Source organism: Brassica oleracea, chromosome C6 (genome assembly GCF_000695525.1).
Source record: "Brassica oleracea var. oleracea cultivar TO1000 chromosome C6, BOL, whole genome shotgun sequence".
NCBI lineage: Eukaryota > Viridiplantae > Streptophyta > Magnoliopsida > Brassicales > Brassicaceae > Brassica > Brassica oleracea.
In genome coordinates, this window is record NC_027753.1 from 34985320 (window position 1) to 35006703 (window position 21384).

Here is a 21384-nt window from a genome sequence, read left to right on the forward strand (position 1 = left end):
CCCTCTCCGAAGGTGTCCTTGCCTGAATGTGGAGTTTTCGATCCCCTCTTTGCCCGCCTGTTGTTGTGGAGTTCTCAGTCAACTCTATATGTACTTCATGTTCCCTTATTGCATATCTCCGGTTGAAGCGTTTGTGTCTTCCCTTGATGGTTCTTGCCGCATATTGTGGTCGCGTGGCCGGTTTGAGGAGCTTGTTTGTACCGCCTACGTTTGACTGGAGCTTGCTCTTCATCTTCAGCGGTGGACTGTCGGGTTTACACTTCCACTCTCTCCCGTGTTAGCTGAAGGCTAGTTTAATCGGCGTCCTCCTCCTGTGGTGCCCCGGAGCCGTTGCCAGCCGCCTCCGTTGAAGCTGCTTGGAGCCACCTTCCGGTGAGTGTTCGTCTGAACGGCCTACAACTATTCTCTTGGTTCCTTTTGGTGATCGAGAAGTGGTATGTTTGGGAAGTCATATGTTGTCTCTTGTCCTAGTTCACTTATTAAGTTCATGGCTTATCTTCATCGGACTGCTTTGATCTTAATCTTAGTTCTTAGGGGTTTTTTATTTTTTTTGCGGCCTTTAAGAACAAAATGGCTTTATAAGCAAATTCTGGTTCAATCACAATTGTAACCAAACCTTCATTCACTGCAATGATATTTACATTCTTAGCAAAAAAAATGTGCATTTGCAATCACATTTGGACACTTATAAGTTTATATTGCTTGCAAGACTCATTCAGCCTCCATCAGATCTTAAATACAACTGTGCAATCATGCATTTTCAAAATAGATGGTTCGTTATCAGTTTCAAAATGAGACACAAAAATCTAAAGCATTATTTACATTTTGCCGTTCTCATCGATGCATGCTACTTGTAAATTGGTGTTTGTTTGAACGTTCCAAATGTTTACTGCCTTAATACCCTTCAAGATGAAGCAATGGGCCTTTACTCCAATATTGCAACTACAAGCCACAAGGGAGGAGTTCAAGATAGTTCTGTCCCACCTAGGCAAGCTCACCAAAATTTTCCTTTGTTCATTTCACTTTTCTAATGGTTCTTTAAGTTCCACGAAAGCACTTTAGGAGACGGCAAAACTGTATTGTTTTTGAGGCGACGTTTCTATATAAAAATGTGAAAGAAACGAGAGCTTAGCACGAATGAAAAAGACACAGACAATGAGAGACGGACAACTAGCTTCATTTCATTATTATATAGATAAAATAAAAAACGAGACTTAGTATACACTTCATTTCCAAGCTCAAAAGCTCATCGTGACTTCCATTTTTATGGTTCTTTAATCATATCTTCCAAAGTCACGCCGCTTCGTGTCTTCCTCTAATTTAAGGTTCGACAAGTAATTATCAGCAGCTAAGCTACGGTTTAAAAATTATTGAAATTTTGTAAACTGAAAGACCATTACAAAATGTCAAAAGAAAACTTCCACTTTTCTAAAATATTTTTGTTTTCTTTGGTAAGACAAGAAAACAGTATAGAGGTCCCGTCCATAATATTAATTTACAAGGAAAGTCTGCCTTTTTTTGCATTTTCTTTAGTCTGAAAAATTGTACAAAAGAAAAGAAATTCAAATGATAAATGTTATTTTTTTTTTTGTCAAAATGAATCGATTAAAGAAAATTAATAAAATGTGGAATATAGATTGATTTTTTTTGTTAATTATTTAAACCCCTAACCTTGAGTATGTCCGTGCTTTTAGATTTCCTCGGCAAAGACTAGCTTCGTTGCCGGTTTGAGGAAGAAGTTGATTCTCTCATTCGCGCGCGCGCTCTCTCTCTCTCTCTCTCTCTCTCTAGCCGGTCTCTCACGGCGCTTCTTCCCTGCTCCGGCGAAGATATAAACTTGAATTGGGAAAGTTAAAGAGCGGAATTTGATGGTTAGAAAGGCGGAGACTTCACCTAGTGTTGTTTGCTTAGGATGAACGGTGCTCCTCCCTTTTGCGATCGGAGAGGGTTTCTGAATCTAGGTTTAACCTCTCTCTCATGGAATGGCTGATCTCGTGAGCTACGGTAGCATCGAGCGAGACATCGAACAGGTACTTCCATATGTCTATGTCTTGATGAACCCATGATCTTTTGTCTTTGTTGCTTGTCCTAAATGTGAGTCCAATTCTGTTTTTTTGAAAAATGTGATTTATTTTAATGTTGTAATTTGTTGTCTAAACGATGAATTTTTATATTTATATTTTTAAACCAATTTGTATTTTCTCACACAAGATCTTCAAAAGCCTCTGCCTTTATTTTGCAGGCTCTAATTGCTCTGAAGAAAGGAGCTCAACTCTTGAAGTATGGTCGGAAAGGAAAGCCTAAGTTCTGTCCCTTTAGACTCTCCAATGTGAGTATGCTTTCAAACACACATTTGGTCTAGTGGTGAAGACTAGACCAAATGTACAATTGTGTGTTGTGATATTTACAAAGCCTTTAGAGGTTCTTTGTTTATAATTATTATGATTCACCCATCCAAGTAGTGCTTTAAGGCAAGTGATAGCTTAACCGTCTAGGACATGTTATTTTGCAGGATGAGACGTCTTTGATATGGATCTCAAATGGTGGAGAAAAACGTTTGAAGTTATCTACTGTATCTAAGATTGTTCCAGGCCAAAGAACTGTAACCTCCTCTTCAAATTCTACTTTCTGTTTCCCAAGCAGCTAAAATTGCCAGTCTTTTTGTTATTAACTAATCATGACTTTGATCATGTGTTTATATTTATCAGGCTGTTTTCCAACGTTACCTTCGCCCTGACAAGGACTACTTATCTTTCTCTCTCATATACTCCAACAGGAAGCGGACTCTTGACGTGGTTTGTGAATCATAACTTAGTCACTCTTGTACTATCTGCCTCTGTATCTGAAAAGAGGTTGCCTTGGTTTTTCAGATTTGCAAGGACAAAGTTGAGGCAGAGGTGTGGATAGCTGGCCTCAAAGCTCTAATATCTGGTCAGGGCGGCCGCGCGAAAATCGACGGCTGGAGTGACGGCCTCTCCATCGCTGTAAGTAAAATAAATATTCCCCTAAAAGCCAACCCCTTCAGTATTATTTGGATTTTTTTCCTGAAGTTTTTTCTTTTTCAGGATAGCAGAGACTTGACATTAGGCAGTCCTACAAACAGCTCGGTGTGTGCCTCTCGAGATTTCAACAGCGTTGACGTTCCTTACGCTTCAACCGCCTTCTCAAAGTCTATCAGAACAGAGAACTCCGTCAGTTCCGAAAGGTCACATGTGCCCTCAGGCAGCCCGAACATGTCAGTACGAGGACCTTCAACAGACGTGTTCCGCGTTAGTGTCTCCAGTGCTCAAAGCACCACTTCAAGCCACGGCTCTGGTCCAGACGATCGTGACGCTCTAGGTGATGTCTATCTATGGGGTGAAGTTCCATCTGATAAGAACGCTAGTTCAAAGTCTAACGTCCTGATCCCGAAGCCGTTGGAGTCCAACGTGGTTTTAGATGTACACCAAGTAGCGTGCGGTGTTAAGCACGCTGCGTTAGTGTCTAGGCAAGGCGAAGTGTTCACATGGGGCGAAGAATCCGGAGGACGTCTTGGCCATGGGATGGGGAAAGACGTTACTGGTGGGCCCCCACAGCTCGTTGAGTCTCTAGCTGTTTCTAGCGTTGACTTTGTCGCATGTGGTGAGTTCCACACGTGCGCCGTTACAATGAACGGAGAGATATACACATGGGGTGACGGAACGCACAACGCAGGGCTTTTGGGACATGGCACCGATGTGAGTCACTGGATACCTAAGAGAATCTCAGGTCCTCTCGAAGGTCTTCGGATCGCTTCGGTGTCATGCGGACCGTGGCACACTGCGTTGATAACATCGACCGGACAGCTTTTTACTTTTGGAGATGGGACGTTTGGTGTTTTAGGACACGGTGACAGGGAAGCTGTGTTTTACCCGAGGGAAGTCAAGTCTTTATCCGGTTTGAAGACTATTGCCGTTGCTTGCGGTGTATGGCACGCTGCTGCGGTGGTGGAAGTCAGTTCGAGTGTTTCATCAGGGAAGCTCTTCACATGGGGTGATGGCGACAAGGGCCGTCTCGGTCACGGAGACAACGAGACTCGTCTTAAACCCACTTGTGTATCATCTCTAATCGACAATGATTTCCACAAAGTTGCGTGTGGACATAGCTTAACAGTCGGGTTAACAACATCTGGTAAAGTTTTCACTATGGGTAGTACTGTCTACGGTCAGCTAGGGAACCCCACTGCTGATGGGAAGCTTCCTTGCTTAGCAAGTAACGACTCTGTTGAAGAAGTAGCGTGCGGAGCTTATCATGTAGCGGTTTTAACATCTCGGAACGAAGTTTTTACTTGGGGGAAAGGTGCTAATGGGAGACTAGGTCACGGAGATGTGGAGGATCGTAACGCGCCGACTCTAGTTGAGGCTTTGAAAGAGAGACATGTGAAATACATTGCGTGCGGCGCAAACTTCACGGGGGCGATATGTCTTCACAAGTGGGCTTCTGGCGCTGAGCAGACTCAGTGCTCAGCTTGTAAGCAGGCGTTCGGATTCACGAAGAAGAGTCACAACTGTTACAACTGTGGTCTCGTCCACTGCCACTCGTGCAGCTCCAAGAAGTCGCTGAAGGCTTCCCTGGCTCCTAATCCAGGGAAGCCTTACCGCGTCTGCGATTCGTGTTACTCCAAACTCAGCAAAGCCTCGGAAGCTAGCAGCGTTATGCCGCGGCTTTCTGGGGAGAACAAAGACAGGTTGGATAAAGCCGAGCTGAGGCTGGCGAAATCTGGAATACCGTCGAAGATTGATTTGATCAAGCAGCTGGATAGCAGGGCGGCTAGACAAGGGAGGAAGGGGGAGACGTTCTCTCTTGTCAGAACTTCTCAGACGCCTTTGTTACAGCTTAGGGATGCTTTGAGTAATGTGGCTGACTTACGGCGTGTGCCGCCAAAACCTGCAGTAGCAGTAACTCCATCTGGAGGGAACTCTAGATCTGTGTCGCCTTTCTCGAGGAGATCTAGTCCTACTCGTTCGGTTACTCCCATTCCTTCAATGGCTGGTATTGGCTTTTCAACTAGTGTAACTGAGAGTTTGAAGAAAACTAATGAGCTTTTGAATCAGGAAGTGGTCAGATTGCGTGCTCAGGTAAACTTGTCCACTACATTCCTTAAACTAGGCCCGCGGTTTCGTTCAAGTATTTTCGGTTTCGGTTTAGTCGGTTCGGCCTCAATCCCACCGAAGTGAACTGAAAAAAATCGGTTCGGTTTTCGGTTAATTTCAGTTTTTACTTTTAGTTCTGAAAATAACAAATTTTTGGTTTTCTGTTAGTATTCGGTATACACTTCAAAAAAAAAAGGATATTTTTGGTTAAAATCGTTTTTTTGGGTTAAATTCGGTTATTTTTGGTTAGTTTAGTTAGTTCGGTTTGGTAAATTTTTTTTCTTCTGAATATCGAAAACAAATTGAATAATTTTTCAAAATCCTACCGAACCAAACCCAACTCAAAACCGAAACTGAACGGAGAACCGAAAATTTCAGTTCGGTTCGGACAAAATAAGCAGGCCTACCTTAAACTCAATTCATACGAAATTGTTTGTTTTTTATTAAAAGAAGCTTTGATGTTGTCTAGGCCGAAAGCTTGAGGCAGAGATGTGAGGTCCAAGAACTTGAAGTCCAAAAGTCTCTGAAGAAAGCACAAGAAGCAATGAAACAGGCATCAGAGGAATCCGCCAAATCAGAAGCTGCAAAAGAAGTTATAAAATCTCTTACAACACAGGTCTTGATTACTCCTTATCTATGCTTCTCTTAAACCGTCTCTCTGTGACTCCCATTAACATGATTAAGTTTGATCTTTCCAGCTGAAGGATATAGTGAAGCTACTACCACCTGGCGCTCACGAAGCCGAGACCGCAAGAACAACTAATTTGCTGAAAGGTTTTGAGCAAAACGGGATTCATTTTGCTAATGCAAAGGGACAGCGTTCATCACGATCTGATTCAGTGAGCGACACCCCTCTTACATCGCCTTTGACCCCTCCCTCACGTTCGATGAATGGACTCTGGAGAAGCTCCCAGTCGCCAAGAAACACAGACGAGCTTCAAAGCGACGGTGTTAGAATCAGTAATGGTTTCTCAGAAGATGGTGACACTCGCAGAAACTCGAGAAGCTCGGTAGCAACATCAAATGCCTCTCAAGTGGAGGCTGAGTGGATCGAACAGTATGAGCCTGGTGTTTATATCACACTACTGGCCTTAGGAGATGGAACCAGAGATCTCAAACGTGTGCGCTTTAGGTAACATTTTGTTAGAATCAATATCAAGTTCTTATCTCTCCAATGCATTGTAGAGATTAGATAAAGAACAATGTGTTTTTTTGTTTGTTTGCAGCCGGAGAAGATTCAAGGAACAACAAGCAGAGGCATGGTGGACAGAGAACCGAGAAAGAGTATACGAAAAGTATAACATTCGTGGTACGGATAGACCAAGTGTGCAATCACAGTTCCAGACATGATCCAACTAAACAACGAAAGCAACAGGCATAGGAAGCGGTCTTTTTGCACTGTATATTATAGAGAATATCTATTGTGTTGTTTACAAAGAGTGTGTCGTGAGTTTGATAATTTATTACTAATCAACTCCAGTCTGATGTATGTGCTAACTTCATGATGTTTAGGTTTTTCTTGACTACACTGCACTCAGTTTCTCTTTTCTAGTTATCATCGTTTTGGCTATTTGTTTATCTACCACAGTGCGCCTCAGTTTCTCTATTTCATGTATGAGGAAAGAAGATTCTGAATTTTTCATTGATTCTGATTTGTGAGTTTGGTTTTTTATATGGATAGATTAGGTCTGGGCGTACAGTTAATATCTGAATTCGTTCAGTTTTGGTTGAGTTATTTTGGTTTTCGGTTTGTTTCGGTTAGCAAAGTTGAAAACCGGTTAATATCCAAAAAAAAATTGGATCCAATTCGGCTCTGATTTATTTGGGTAATTTTGAATAATATGGATAAAAACATCGGATAATTTGTCTAGCCTCAGTTTCTCTATTTCATGTATGAGGAAAGAACATGATTTGAGTTTGGTTTTTGATATGGTTAGATGATGAACAGAGAGAGGGAGAGAGAGAGAAAGAGAGAGCTTACCCTTGTCCTAAAAGTTCTCAGACAAAACTAAGTAATCATTCTTTTTAATAATACATATTAGATTATTTGCTGTATATCAAATACCACAATGCTTGTCAATCTCATTGTATTCGCTTCATTTAGAAGCTAAATATATGTTAGTGCTACGATGAATGCGTACAGCTATGTTAAAGCTCGTCGTGAGCATTTTTAGCATCTTCACCGACCAAAACAGTTTCTGACAAATACGGAGTTTGGTCCAAGCCCTTATTGTCATGTGAATCCAGACAATCAGCAGAGGGATGAACCACTCCATAACCAAACCCTTCAGCTGAGTTGCAATATGCTTCTACTTTTCCATCATTGCCTTCCAAATTGACGTTGTTGAGAACAATGTGGCTGCAAGGAACTGCGTCACTGCACGCAAACTTGATGGCGTTTTTGCTTTTTGTGGTTCCGGTTATGTTTCTGTACATTATCTCCGTTATATGAACTGCCGATGTCTGCAAAATAAAATAAAAACAAATGAGCAAAGATTCTTGATCTCATCTTGAGTCGATGGTTTTCGTGAAGAAGAAAGAAACCTGATTTTGACAAGTTGATGGTGAATCACAGTAGAATTGATCGATTATAATGGGATTTGCAACGTCATGCATCTCTACGTTCTCAAAACGTACACCCTTTACGTAACCATTACCACCCTGTTTTGAAGATCATCATAGTTCTCAGGAACCAAAAGTATCAAATAAACAAGAATCAAGAATTGAGATGTTACCTGCCATGTCTTGATTCTTAGACCATTAGTTGTGTTCTTTAAAACAGCAGTGTCTAACACAATAGCTGAGACAGTTGCTGTCGAGTTTCCTCTTCCAAGGCTTCCAATGCTAAAGAACAAGAATGCATATAAGAATCTTGAAAAAAGTGTTTGGTTTGACAAGGTTAGATAGAGATGGTTTACCTGATTCCATGCCCTGGTCCACAGTATATTTTCTTCATCTTTATCCTCGAGCTTGCATTCACAATTGAGACACAATCATCTCCTGTTTATCAAGTTTTTTTTAAAGTGGTATAATATTATGAGTTTAAAATTATCTATCATAACAGTTTAGTATAGGATTTGGGGAAGAACCTGTGCTGATTTTACAGTCTTGGACTATAACATTAGTTGATGCAGTAATGTGGATTCCATCAGTGTTTGGACTGTCTCCTGGAGATGTGACCATAACTCTAGAGACTCTAACAGTGTTTGACCGAGCTATGATCAAATGCATCTGTTGGCTGTTCCGGATTGTTAGGCCTCTCACATACACATTTGAACTTGATTCTATAGTTAGTGCCTGTATATATCAAGAGCTTAGTTGAACAGAAAATTAATGGTAGATGAACACCAAAAGGAGAAACAAAATCATACCGTTGGTGCACCTATGCAAGGCTATAAGACAAAACAAGAAAGATATGTGTCAGATTTTTTTTCAGTTTAGAACTAGAAGTAATGTTCAAGTTGTGTTATAGAAGAAGATGTTACGTTTGACTTGTTCTTCTTGCAAGAAGCAGCCCACCATTTGGTACCAGAACCATCAATGACTCCATTTCCTTGGAATATAACTCCTTGGAGTTTGGAAAACTCGAGCCAAACCCTTTGGAATCTAGGGTTCCATTGGCTGGGATCATCTGGTGCAACGATTGTTCCATCAATCTATAAAAATCAAGTTTTAAAATATGCATAAGACAATATTGTAATATGTATCATCTCAAAAAGAATTTTAAAATGTTAAGAGATAACCTGAATAATCAAATTTTCTTGACATGGACCATTGAATTTGGTTGCATTTACTAAATAGCTACGTCCTTGTGGAACCAGTAACACGGATCTTGGTGCAGAGCAGGCTATCTTCCATGCACTTACAAATGCCTGATTATAAGAAGAGCATTGCATCAGACTAGTGGAGGTTTTGGAGCATATAAATATGTCAAACGCACCTGAGTATCGTCAGAAACTCCATCTCCAGCTGCACCGAAGCTATCCACATTCACCAGATTCTTACCAGAAAATTGGCTAGTAAACAAAGAGAAATCAAAGAACGTCACGTCATCGTCAATATCATCCTGAGGTACATCAAGGTTCTCAAGCTCTCCAAGAATGTCAAGCTCCCTATAAGATGTTTCTCCCGCAGCTCGATAAGAAGTCACCATTAACAGAGCCAAGAGAGACAAAATGAAGAGCCTATCCATCTTATTCTTTAAGAAAACGCAACGATCGAGAAAGATTTTTTTCTGTATAGTTAAGTAATGAGATTCTATGCAAACATGTTTGGTTTGTAGTAGATGATACATTGTTTGGATTTATAAGCGGACTAATTAAGGACATTTGTGAGTTTTGTATTGGCTTGGCTTAAAAGTAAATGAAGAAAAAACTCTTATTTTTCAACACATCTAAACTTAAAGCACAAGGCATGTGCCTTTCCACTTCTTTTGCTTTACTCCAAAACCTCTACACAGATTTTCTTGGTCAACATAGTTGTGAATATTGGTCCCCTGGAATCTAGAAGACAAATCTAGAAAGAAGGACCAGAAAGCTTTGCGCTTTTTTTATACCTAAACCTCAAGATGTTGTTTTCCATAGCAAAATATATAGAAGTACTAGGTTAACGAGTTTGTTGTACTTGTGTACTTGTTCTCATTGCAGATAGATTGAAAAGGTGAGCTTTCTAATGGATTCTATCTTCTTTTTAACGAGAATCATAAACAACTGTCTCAGACAAGTAGTTGGCAGTTGGCATAACACGCAAACTGTGTCATGCCTTCCATATCAGTTGTATGTATGAAATCATGTTCTGAATTGGCTTCTACAATGAATATGTATGGTCCAGGGTTTTTTTGTGGCAGTGGGATTTGAAGATTGTGTGCTTCAAGTTGCTTAGAATCTAACTTCAAATGATTGTTGAATGAGAGTGGTAGGTAGAATGTGACTGATGGTAGGTTTATAACTTATGTTGTGTACTTTGTTTTGTAGATAACTACATCCTCATGTCAAGACAACTTTGAATTGTTTGGTGATAAGGTCCAAGAATTTGAAGATGATGTTGCCTCTAGAAGCCAAAGAAAGTCATTTCCGGAGAATAATCATTGAACATATTTTCACTATCACTATTGACAAATTCCACTTCTGATACTCCTACTATAAAAAAATAGAAAACTCGCAATTTGAAAGTGTTTCAATCAACAAAAAACCCCAACGCCTTTGTCCTCGAGAAGTTGGAGAGCTTGAATTATGAGTACTATGAACTAGTAGCTCCGACAGGACATGGCGCAGGAGGCCTCGCTCTAATTTGGAAACAGGAAATCAAGCTAGAAGTTCTAGATGTTACAACTAATGTACTGGATACTTGTATGGAAGTTGAAGGGAAAATTTTTCATGCGACTTTTGTGTATGCGGACACTGATAGAATCAAGAGGAGAGCGATATGGGACCAGCTGATAGATTTATCAAATGCTAGAGACCAACCATGGTTCATCACTGGCGATTTTAACGACCTACTCAACAACGACGAGAAGACTGGCGGAACCGAAAGACCAGAAGGATCATTCTCAGACTTGAGAACCTTCTATGCGGAGGGAGACCTATTTGACATTCCGCACTCAGGGGATTTTTTGTCTTGGCGAGGCAAGCGTGGAGACCATCTAGTCCGCTGCCGTTTAGACAGGGCAGCTGCAAACACAAGCTGGGCAGAGCTTTTCCCGACAGCAAGATGTGTATACCTCCCCTACGAGGGATCAGACCACAAGCCGCTTATATCTGTTTTTGAACCGGGAAATAAGAAACACAAGGGCATCTTCAGATACGATAGGAGGCTGAAGGATAACCCGAAAGTAACAGAGCTTATTAAGTCTGTATGGTCTGAAGCTCGACATCAGACAGTCTCGGAGAAGATCACTTTAGTACGAGGAGCAATTTCCAAATGGAACAAGACGAAGCAGACAAATAGCAGACTCGTGATCTCGCAAAAGAAGCTAGAATTGGAGGAAGCCCAAACCAGCAGCGTCAATGACGTCCAACTGATCCACAAAATCACCACCGAACTCAAAAGCGCATACCAGGCCGAAGAAGCTTATTGGCGCCAGCGGAGTAGACTGCTTTGGCTCAGGCTGGGAGACCGGAACTCCGGATTTTTCCATGCGACCACAAAGAACAGGAAAAGAGCTAACAGCTTCTCTGTCATTGAAGATGAAGAGGGAAATCCAGTCTATAGAGAGGAGCAGATCGCTCAAGTGATTGTCCGGTATTTCCAGAACCTCTTCACAAGTTCCCCGGGAGAAAGAAAAGAAATAGTTGAGCTTGCCTTGCAACCAAAAGTATCAGCGGAGGAGAATGAAAGGCTGATATCAATACCAAACGCTGAGGAGATTAAAGCGGCTACCTACTCAATCCATGCGGATAAAGCACCAGGTCCGGATGGATTCTCCTCGGGATTCTTTCAGTCCAATTGGGATTCCATTGGAACTGATATTGTCAAAGAAGTGCAAGAGTTTTTCGAAACCAGTAAGCTCCCAGCGAAGATTAACGGAGTTGGCGACTGATCCATAACCCCTCCTGCCTACTCAGTCGCATTCTGCAGGGGAAGTACTTTGGAAATTCATCTTTCCTCGAAGCATCAAACAAAGCTGTGGAGTCACATGGATGGCGAGGGCTAATGATAGGCAGAGACCTCATACTGAAAAACACTGGTTGGGTTGTTGGAAACGGAGAATCTATCAACATATGGGAAGCGCCATGGCTGAGTCTTGAGGAAAAGAGACGACCAATGGGACCACCTCCTCTTGCGCAGCTAAACATGAAAGTCGTTCACTTGCTCCAACCGAACAGACAAGACTGGAACATAGAGGAAATTAGACGAGTTTTACCGCAGGAGGAAGAGACTATTCTAAGCCTGAAACCAAGTAAAACCGGGGCTCCGAACAAACTGATATGGCTAGGCACCACCTCTGGAGAGTACACGACTCGCTCAGGATATAAAACGGCCCTGAAGGAGCAGAACGCTAATCTAGAAGACCCCCTGGCTACTGACATCAACTGGGTTCGATATATCTGGAAGATAGAAACTGCCCCGAAAGTCAAGTTGTTTCTATGGAAGGTCTTTTGTGCGGCACTCCCGGTAGGAAGCAATCTTGCTGCCCGCAACATAACAAACTCGACCCTATGCAATCTATGTAACACCACTGAATCTACCAATCATCTTTTTCTTCAATGCAACTTCGCTCAAAAAGTATGGAGCCTCGCTCCTTTCTCACAAAGTGTTGATGTTAGAGGACTGGTAGATTTAGCTTCCTGCTGGCATTCTCTGTGTACTCTAGAGTGTCTCCCACCTTCGGGGGTTTCAGGGCAACTTGCTCCGTGGATTCTTTGGGGTATCTGGCTCGCGCGCAATAATCTGATCTTCAACAACAAGCAGTCATCACCCGAGGAAGTCATCTCATCGGCCATAAGCGCAGCAAGGGAATGGCTCTCTGAACAGGTCAAGACTCCAACCCTTACACCGACTCCTCTACCTAGAGAGACAAGACCACCGCACACAACCGTGGTATATTCAGACGCAGCGTGGCAAGCAGACCGGAGAACAGCGGGATTAGGATGGACCATCAGAGAGGACAACTCCACTACACAACGAATGTCACATTGTTACTTCGTTGCTTCCCCACTCGTAGCGGAAGGACTAGCACTGAGAGAGGCAATGACGGACTATGTCGCCAGGGACACTAGGCGGCTACACTGCAATACGGATTCTCTAATCCTCTTCAACGCTCTGAAATCAGGGACTCCGATCGCAGAACTGTATGGTATCTTAGCTGATATTATCAGCTTGTCTTCGGCTTTTGAACATTTTTCTATCTCTTGGATTCGACGTACATATAACAAGGAAGCTGATGCTCTGGCAAAGCAAGCCTTGTTAAATGCGTCTGTTGTACCAGCTCCCTACAGGGCCTAAACTCTTTCAAATTAATGCAAGTTTAGTGTTTAAAAAAAAAAAAAGTGTTTCAATCTTCTAAAAGTATCAAAGTATTAGCAGTAACATTGTGGGCAATATATTGTTGGATAATTCCAAGCTTCTGGAAACTTAACATATTATTAGATGTTTAATATGTTAAGATAAACACAATAAGAAAACCTAGAAATAAGAAAAATAAGTTTCTACTTAGGTTAGGTTGGTGTTTTCTATATCCACATGTTAAAGGGAATTGTCTTTCATATAAATATAGGTGTAATGGAGATGTGTTTCATATGATCTAAGAGAGAAACATTGAGAGCTTTAGTTTTGAATAGTTTTTAAAGCTAATAAGAAAAGTTGTTGTTATAATTTTTTGTTTCCTAAGAGATTTAATATATGATTGCAAGATTGTTTCAACGCCTAGCTCATTCATCCAAAAACTAATGATAATCTTCCTCAAATGCTTGATTTCGTAAATAAAGTTCGTTATAATAAGACCATCCGCAACGGAGGATTTAAATGAATCCTTAGCACATAATCCTAAGCAAATACCAATACAATAATAATATAAAACCTAAATAATCTAAGGAGCAGTCCCTAATTAAGGAATAAAATGAATGAATCCTTGTTGACGTGGTCTTCTTCGTTTTAGCGTTTTCTGTAGTTTCTCTCTCTGTGGTCTTTCTTTCTCCGTCACTCTCCTTCGAAGATGGGAGCAAATGGTCGGTGGCTGCTCTCCCCTGTCTTATTCTTCCTCCTCCACTTTCATTGCCACTACTACTTTGTCTTCTCCTACATCTCTCTTTCCAAGAAGCTTCCTTATCCAGTGCCCTTTAAATCTGAGAAAGCCTGCACCTTTAAGGTGTCTGAGCTCACTAACGATGGAATCCCCGAAACCCATCCTCGATTTCGAAAAGTTCGACGATGGGTTTGTTCAGAAACTCGTCTACGATGCTCTCGTTTGGTCTTCCCTTCACGGCCTTGTCGTCGGTGACAAAAACTTATCAGGTTAGTTAGTCCTCTCAAAGTTCCTGTCTTTTGATGTTGGGTTCAACGTTTGAGGCAAAAGTCAAAATCTTTGAATCTCTATGAGTCGTTTGTGTGTAACTGATTGATTGATCACTTGTTAGAGATAGTGTTGATGAGAGGTTTTGATTTACAGAGATCAGGAACCCAGGGGAGAATGACTTCTTTAAGGTGTTTGGTCCAGCGTTCAAGAGGAACGCGAGGTGGTCTGTTAACACTCGTGTGCCTGATCTGGGAGATGAGAACACGCCGGTGAAAGAGGTTGACAGCTACTACAACTTCTGGTACGCTTTCAAGAGCTGGAGAGAGTTTCCCGAGGAGGAGGAGCACGATCTCGAGGAGGCAGAGTCGCGCGAGGAGAAGAGGTGGATGGAGAGAGAGAACGCGAGGAAAACACAGAAGGCTAGAAAGGAGGAGTACGCTCGGATAAGGACTCTTGTGGACAACGCTTATAAGAAGGACCCGAGGATAGTGAAGAGGAAGGAGGAGGAGAAGGCGAAGAAGCAGGCAAAGAAAGATGAAAAAGTGATGGCCAAGAAGAAGCTGGAGGAAGAAGCTGCGGCGGCGATCGAGGAAGAGAAGAGGAGGAAAGAAGAGGAAGCTAAACTCGCTGCAGAGGCTGCTCAGCAGCAAAAGAAAAAACAAGGAGAAGGAGAAGAAGCTTCGTTCCAAGGAACGGAGTCGGCTCAGGACTCTCTCTGCACCTGTTCTGTCCCAGCGTCTGCTTGGCATCTCTGTTGCATACGTGGAGGATCTCTGCATGTCGCTAAACACCGAGCAGCTGAGGAAGCTGTGCGACAAGATGGAGAACAAGGAAGGGCTGAAGCTGGCAAATGTGCTCAAGAATGGGAACAATGATGAAACTGAGAGTGAAGAAGAAGAAGTGGTTGAAGCTAAGCAGAATGGTCATGTAGAAGCCAATGGATTTGCTACTCAGAGCCCTTAAGCTGCTGCAATGGTCTGAGAATTTTTGGTTTTTGACAGAGAGAAGAGAAGTTCCAGGGGAGAATGACCTTTCGATTTCTATTTTTTGTTACTGCTTTGTCGATTTCTGTTTTGTCAGTCTCATTGTCTGAGTTTGGAAACTTTAGTTTTGATGGGGAAATTGGTAACGCTCATTCATAACAGCATACTTTAAAAAAGATTGAGAAATCTTCCATACACATTTGATCATATTACATGTTTTAAATTTTTTTTTTTTTTTTTATTCCTAATGACTCTAAATTAGAAAACACTATTGGACATTCTATTTTGATTAGAATCCTTTAACTATTCTAAAAAAAAAAAAAAATTTAATAATCATAAGGACTTGGAGATGCTCTAACCAAAGTATCACAAGAAACAAGAAGCAACTTAACATTATTTGAAATTCTGTAGGAGACAAAACAGAGTTTAGTTCTGTAAACCACTGTTGAACAAAGCAAGGACAATGTCCATTTCAGCCTTATTCATGCACAGTCCGAGTTCGATGCCACCTGATTCGTCACGTCTCTCTGCCATTGAGATTGTGTTTCTTTCAATGGAGACAATATCAACTTTAACGGGTTTTCCCCACCCGAAATCCGACTCGTATACACCCAACCGGGTCGACCCGGCTAACGACCCCAACTGTGACGTCACACCCACGCAATCAAAACCAATCTTGAATTCTTCCGCTATAGTCTCTATCTTCCTTGAACTCAACCCTTTCACCAAACCGCTGAGCATCTCCACCGCCGCTACAAAACCTCCCTCTCCAGAAAAATCCCCCGCCGTCTTGCTGTTGAAGCAACCCGCCGGAAACATGCAGTTCCCGAAGTAAGTCGCCGGAAGCGGCGGATCGAGCCGCTCTCTGAAATCCGCGACGAATAGGAGACTCACGGGCCTCTCCATGTCTCCTCCGCGCGCCTTCACGAGGCACGTCCACACGTAAGCGTAGGCGACGACGAGAGTGGACAGGTGAAGAAGCTGACTCGGATCTGGCGACTCGTTCTTGACTCGCTCCCGGAGCTTCTCGACGTCGCCGCGCGACAGCACGAGCGTGGCGAAGACGCCGTCGTCTCCCCGCTCCCAAGCGGGAATAGAACTCAGGTTTCTTCTGCTCCCGGCGATTCTGCCGCCGTCGTTGAGAGATCTCACGATCTTGAGCATCTGCTCATCGAGTCCGGTTGTATCTTTGATCAGCGACCGATCGAGAGACGGAGTTAGAGTCTCCGGTAGAGGGGCGACGACTGTGTTCTCTCGTTTGCACGTGTGAGCCCAAGCTTTGACGAACATGGTTGACGTTTTTCCGTCTAAAACGGCGTGGTGTGCGGCGACGCCGATGGAGAATCCTTGGCCCGGGAACAACGTGATCTGAAGGGATAAGACGGTTGCTGAGTCATCGGAAACAGGTAGCTCGGGTATGAGAGTGTGCAACTCCCAAGCTGGACGTTGTCCGTAGCTGGAGAGAAGAGAGAAGTCTGCGTCGGTTTCAGCGATGGTTAGCGAAACGACGTCGTTTGGAGAGACGACGATGCTCGGTTTGGGCTCGTTTGGGTGGGAGATGAGGCGGCCGGAGAGAGGGAGGTAGTTGCGGAGGACGAGGGAAAGGGAGAGCTTGAGCTTAGGGAGGATGGAGGAGCGGAAATGCTCGCGAGTCGACTCGGTGAGTCTGTAGAAGAAGACTCGCTTGGCGGGGTTGATCACTAGCCATGGTAGATCGAAGAAAGTCAACGGGATTGCGAGTAAGTTGGCTGAGTTTAGGACCGAGTCAGGAGCGGGGGTGACTCGGGAAACCTCAACGACGTGTATTGTCATTTTGGTGGTGACGAAACAGAAGATCCAACTAGAACAACAAACTAGTTTTGGGAAATGCATACAATCTCGTGACACGATCCTTATAATTGTTGGATATGATTCAAGGTGAAGAAAAATGTTGAGATAAGGTTTAAGCAAGTGTTGCAAACACTTTGTCTAAGCCAGAGGGTGTTATAAAAAGGTGGGTTATTATGAGCACGTGAGGATCATGTGCTAAGACTAAAGATATTTGGATGTGTTCTTCTTCGGTTTTGTAAGAGAAAGCATATGAGCGGCAGCTTTGTCACCAGTGATAATAAGATTCTTACAATAGTCTTATGTTCATCCAAACACTAAGAGAGTATAAATATGCAAATACTTGCCTTTTTATGATCAAATATATAGAACCAATGATAATCTTCCGCAAATGCTAGTCTCCATAAACAAAGTGAGCTGTAGGAGCAGTCCATATATTTGTTTAAAAATTAATTATTTGTTTACTAACACTAACAATCATTAGAAGCCTCCTCAAAAACATCTGGAGTCATTGATGTCACCGAGATGGCTATTTTTATAATCTCGCAAAGCTGCTTCGTCCTCTTGTGCAGGAACTTTCTTGTCCGTGACTTCTGTTCTTCTTTTAGTTCCTTCCTCTCTCGATCATGACATATAATCCAGATAGTTTTTTGCCTATGCGGATAGGTTTTAGTGTGATAATCCAATTCGTGCCTCCAAATTGGCCAATGTATGAAAGTAGTGATCACACGAGGCTAACCACTAGTTTTGATTGTTTTACGAATTTCATCACTCTCACACGATATTTTGCAATTACAAGATTTCAAGTTTACTCTACAGAGATAATAACTGACAAGGTCTATGTGCAACTAAAATGGAGCATGCTTATATTAGGTAGAATGTAACTGATGGTAGGTTTGTAACTTATGTTGTGTACTTTGTTTTGTAGATAACTACATCTTCATGTCAAGACAACTTTGAATTGGTTGGTAATAAGGCCCAAGAATTTGAAGATGATGTCGCCGCTAGAAGTCAAAGAAAATAAGTAACTTGCGGAGAATAATCAGTGAACATATCTTCACTATCACTATTGACAATACCAGTTTTGATACTCCTTGCAATAAAAAGATAGAAAACTCACAATTTGAAAGTGTTCTTCAATCCTCTAAAAGCATGAAAGCATTAGCAGTAACATTGTGGGCAATGATTGCAAGATACTTTCAACACCTAGCTCATTCATCCAAATACTCAAAGAATAAATATGCAGTGCTTACTATATTATGGTTAGTGACATGCTTAAAACTAATGATTATCATCCTCACCTAGCTTTCTTAAACAGAGAACGTAATAACCATGTACGTAACACTTGTGGTTCGAGTAATCATCAATAGCATCACAAGAAACAGTAACAACTCAATGAGCTTAACTTTTATTGAAAAATTGTAGGAAACAAAACAGAGTTTAGTTTTGTAACCCATTGTTGAACAAAGCAAGGACGATGTCCAAGTCAGCCTTCTTCATGCACAGTCCCAGTTCGATGCCACCTGATTCGTCACGTCTCTCTGCCATTGAGATTGTGTTTCCTTCGATGGAGACAACATCAACCTTAACGGGTCTTCCCCACCCGAAATCCGAGTCGTACACACCCAACCGGGTCGACCCGGCTAGCGTCCCGAACTGTGACGTCACACCCACGCAGTCAAAACTAATCTTGAATTCTTCCGCGATGGTCTCTATCTTTCTCGAACTCAACCCTTTGACCATACCGCTGAGTATCTCCACCGCCGTTACAAAACCTCCCTCTCCAGCAAACTCCGCCGCCGTATTACCATAGCTGCCCGCCGGAAACATGCAGTTCCCGAAGTAAGTCGCCGGAAGCGGCGGATCAAGCCGCTCTCTGAAATCTCCAACGAATAGGAAGCTCACGGATCTCTCCATGTTTCCTCCACGCGCCTTCACGAGGCATGTCCACATGTAAGCGTAGGAGATGACGAAAGTGGACAGGTGGAGCTGACTCGGATCTTGTGACTCGTTCTTGACTCGCTCCCGGAGTCTCTCGACGTCACCTCGTGACAGCACGAGCGTGGCGAATACGACGTCGTCAACTCTGCCTTCCGAGGCGGGAGCTGAGCTCAGGCCTCCCCTGCCGATGAGTTTGCCTTGTTTCAGAGATCTCACGATGTTGATCATCTCTTCGTCGAGTCCTGTTGTATCTTTGATCAACGACCGATCAAGAGACGGAGTTAAAGTCTCCGGTAGAGGGGCGACGACTCTGTTCTCTTGTTTGCACAAATGAGCCCAAGCTTTGACGAACATGGTTGACATTTTTCCGTCTACAACGCCGTGATGTGCGGCAACGCCGATGGAGAATCCTTCCTCCGGGAACAACGTGATTTGAAGAGATAAGATCTTCGCTGAGTCATCTGACACCGGTAACTCGGGTATCAGAGCATGTAACTCGGAAGCTGGACGTTGTCCATAGCTGGAAAGAAGAGAGAAATCAGCGTCAGTTTCAGCGACGGTAACCGAAACGGCGTCGTCTTGAGAGACGATGATGTTTGGTTTGGGCTCGTTTGGGTTCGAGGTGATGCGGCCAGTGAGAGGGAGGTAGTCGCGGAGGACGAGGGAAAGGGAGAGCTTGAGCTTAGGGAGGATGAATGAGTGGAAATGCTCACGAGTCGATCCGGTGATCTTGTAGAAGAACACTCGCTTGACAGGGTTGAACACTAGCCATGGTAGATCGAAGAATGTCAACGGGATTGCGAGCGAGTTGGCCGAGTTGGGAGCGGGGGTGACTCGGAAAACCTCAAAGACGTGCATTGTCATTGGTGGTAAAGGAAAGAAAAGATTCAAGGGGGGGGAACACAATAGTTTGGGAAAAGCATACAATGCGCGACACGATCCTTTTATAATATTATTTTGTGCACGTAGTTGGTGGTAATATCATGTTTTTTTATACACCGACTCTTAATATGATGTTTAACCAAACCAATTTAAAACTAATGGTTACGTATTCGTTTTGATGTTGAAAACCGACAAAGTAAAGATCATTTACTTATTTTAAGACAACTTTCTACTATTAGAAAATCTGAAAAATGATGCTGCTCCAGCAGAAATAGCTCACTGGGTGAGAGTGGTGTGATTTGGTGATTATTGCACTTCATCTTATTGATGCAGACGCTTGCTTGCTGCTTGCGTTTGAGAGAGTTAACCATTGATTTTAACCATAGAAAAGATATTGAAGATACTATTACTAAATTAAAGTTATAAGTTTGAATGTGTTCTTATGTTACAAAAAAAGAAATTTGAATGTGTTCTTCAATTTTGTAAGAGAAAATATTAGCAGTAGCATTGTCAACAATGATAATAAGAGCTTTAATTACCTTACCACCCAAGCACTCAAAGAGTAAATATGAAATACTTGCCTTTTAGGATCAAAAATATGCTTCGAGGTTAGAACCAATGATAATCTTCCTAAAATGCTAGTTTGCATAAACAAAGTAAAGCTATAGTTACCATTAAACTAGTACTTCTTGTAGGAACAGTCCGTATATTTGTTAAAATATTCACTTTTTGTTTACTAACTCTAAGAAATTTTTTATAGTTGCTTTATGGACTCACTCCCATATATCAAAACAACGTTTCTAGTTGTTGTCCGCGAATGAGTGGTGTACTACAAAGGAACCTTGTGTATACATGTCCGAAAGTCAAGAACGCTTAGGAAAATCATACGATTAACCTTTAATCATGATATTAAAGCCTCTTTCTCATATGGTTTAAGATTATTTAATTATCATACCCGTGTTTTTTCTACCTACGGATCCCAGCAAAAAATTTTACCATATAATAAAATTCCAACAAGAAGCATTAAAAACACCCAATAATCATCACACCGTATTGCTTTGAAAAAAAATCATGAATCAAAACATATATCGAATACATCAAATTCAATTAAATCCGTAAAGAAGCCGCAATTGAAAACCATCACAAAATCTAAGTACTCGTCATGTTCTCAAAACAAATAGTTAAATGAAAATATAATAATTATATGCATTAGTCGTCGTCAGGCTCACTTCCCATAATATTGCACATCAACGTGACTTGCCATGAACGTACGTACCTGCTCCTCTTTACTGTCAAGCTCTAGACATTATCGGACACATCAACCTTGTAAAGCTGCAGAACCGCGAGCTTCATTTTTGTTCTTCAGCTTGGTGTATATATGTCTTGTACCTCTTCTTTGCGCCTTGTCTAAGCCTGAGATCCAGATGAAGCTTCGATCCTTTATCGTTTTCTTCCACATCCAGGGCTTCATGAAAACCATCTTCGAAATTCGAACTCTCTCTCCCGGAGAAAAAAAAATTAACCTAGATGATTACGGCTGTAACAAGTAACAAGTTAATCACGGCTTTATAAAGAAGACAATTAAATTAGGGTTTCGTATATAGTAAAACGTAAATGGTAAAAGCATGCAACGAGTACGTGGGACAGAGAGCTCTGTCCGTACACCAACCCCAAAACGCGATCCACT

At 42.2% G+C, this 21384-nt stretch overlaps 6 protein-coding genes across 7 annotated transcripts; 3 read left to right on the forward strand and 3 right to left on the reverse strand.

The window, feature by feature from the left end:
* Positions 1 to 1683: 1683 nt before the first annotated feature.
* On the forward strand, positions 1684 to 6681 carry LOC106300860 (E3 ubiquitin-protein ligase HERC2). Of its 2 annotated transcripts, XM_013737116.1 has the most exons (10): positions 1684 to 2030; positions 2243 to 2329; positions 2513 to 2602; positions 2709 to 2795; positions 2871 to 2984; positions 3066 to 4573; positions 4610 to 5096; positions 5581 to 5727; positions 5810 to 6243; positions 6338 to 6681. In XM_013737116.1, exons 1-10 carry the CDS (start codon positions 1983 to 1985, stop codon positions 6459 to 6461), a joined length of 3126 nt encoding a protein of 1041 aa, XP_013592570.1. In that variant the 5' UTR covers positions 1684 to 1982; the 3' UTR covers positions 6462 to 6681. The 2 variants fall into 2 exon arrangements, with proteins under 2 accessions (XP_013592570.1, XP_013592569.1); XM_013737115.1 differs by having other exon boundaries at positions 3066 to 5096.
* A 500-nt stretch (positions 6682 to 7181) lies between these two features.
* On the reverse strand, positions 7182 to 9366 carry LOC106299066 (probable polygalacturonase At1g80170). Its single transcript, XM_013735197.1, has 9 exons — positions 9052 to 9366; positions 8855 to 8983; positions 8597 to 8767; positions 8483 to 8503; positions 8201 to 8408; positions 8030 to 8111; positions 7847 to 7955; positions 7656 to 7772; positions 7182 to 7574 (listed from the first exon to the last, which is right to left on the reverse strand). The coding sequence occupies exons 1-9, from the start codon at positions 9301 to 9303 to the stop codon at positions 7260 to 7262; spliced, it is 1404 nt and encodes a 467-aa protein (XP_013590651.1). The 5' UTR covers positions 9304 to 9366; the 3' UTR covers positions 7182 to 7259.
* A 2396-nt stretch (positions 9367 to 11762) lies between these two features.
* On the forward strand, positions 11763 to 13055 carry LOC106298091. Its single transcript, XM_013734186.1, has one exon. It carries the CDS (start codon positions 11763 to 11765, stop codon positions 13053 to 13055), a length of 1293 nt encoding a protein of 430 aa, XP_013589640.1.
* A 651-nt stretch (positions 13056 to 13706) lies between these two features.
* LOC106300576 (dnaJ homolog subfamily C member 2-like) lies at positions 13707 to 15374 on the forward strand. Its single transcript, XM_013736746.1, has 2 exons — positions 13707 to 14063; positions 14218 to 15374. The coding sequence occupies exons 1-2, from the start codon at positions 13775 to 13777 to the stop codon at positions 14937 to 14939; spliced, it is 1011 nt and encodes a 336-aa protein (XP_013592200.1). The 5' UTR covers positions 13707 to 13774; the 3' UTR covers positions 14940 to 15374.
* A 37-nt stretch (positions 15375 to 15411) lies between these two features.
* On the reverse strand, positions 15412 to 17171 carry LOC106300575 (phenolic glucoside malonyltransferase 2-like). The gene has a single exon (XM_013736744.1). It carries the CDS (start codon positions 16917 to 16919, stop codon positions 15474 to 15476), a length of 1446 nt encoding a protein of 481 aa, XP_013592198.1. The 5' UTR covers positions 16920 to 17171; the 3' UTR covers positions 15412 to 15473.
* Positions 17172 to 18259: 1088 nt separating this feature from the next.
* Positions 18260 to 19753, reverse strand: LOC106298867 (phenolic glucoside malonyltransferase 2-like). Its single transcript, XM_013735000.1, has one exon. The coding sequence runs from the start codon at positions 19677 to 19679 to the stop codon at positions 18315 to 18317; it is 1365 nt and encodes a 454-aa protein (XP_013590454.1). The 5' UTR covers positions 19680 to 19753; the 3' UTR covers positions 18260 to 18314.
* Between the last annotated feature and the right edge of the window lie 1631 nt (positions 19754 to 21384).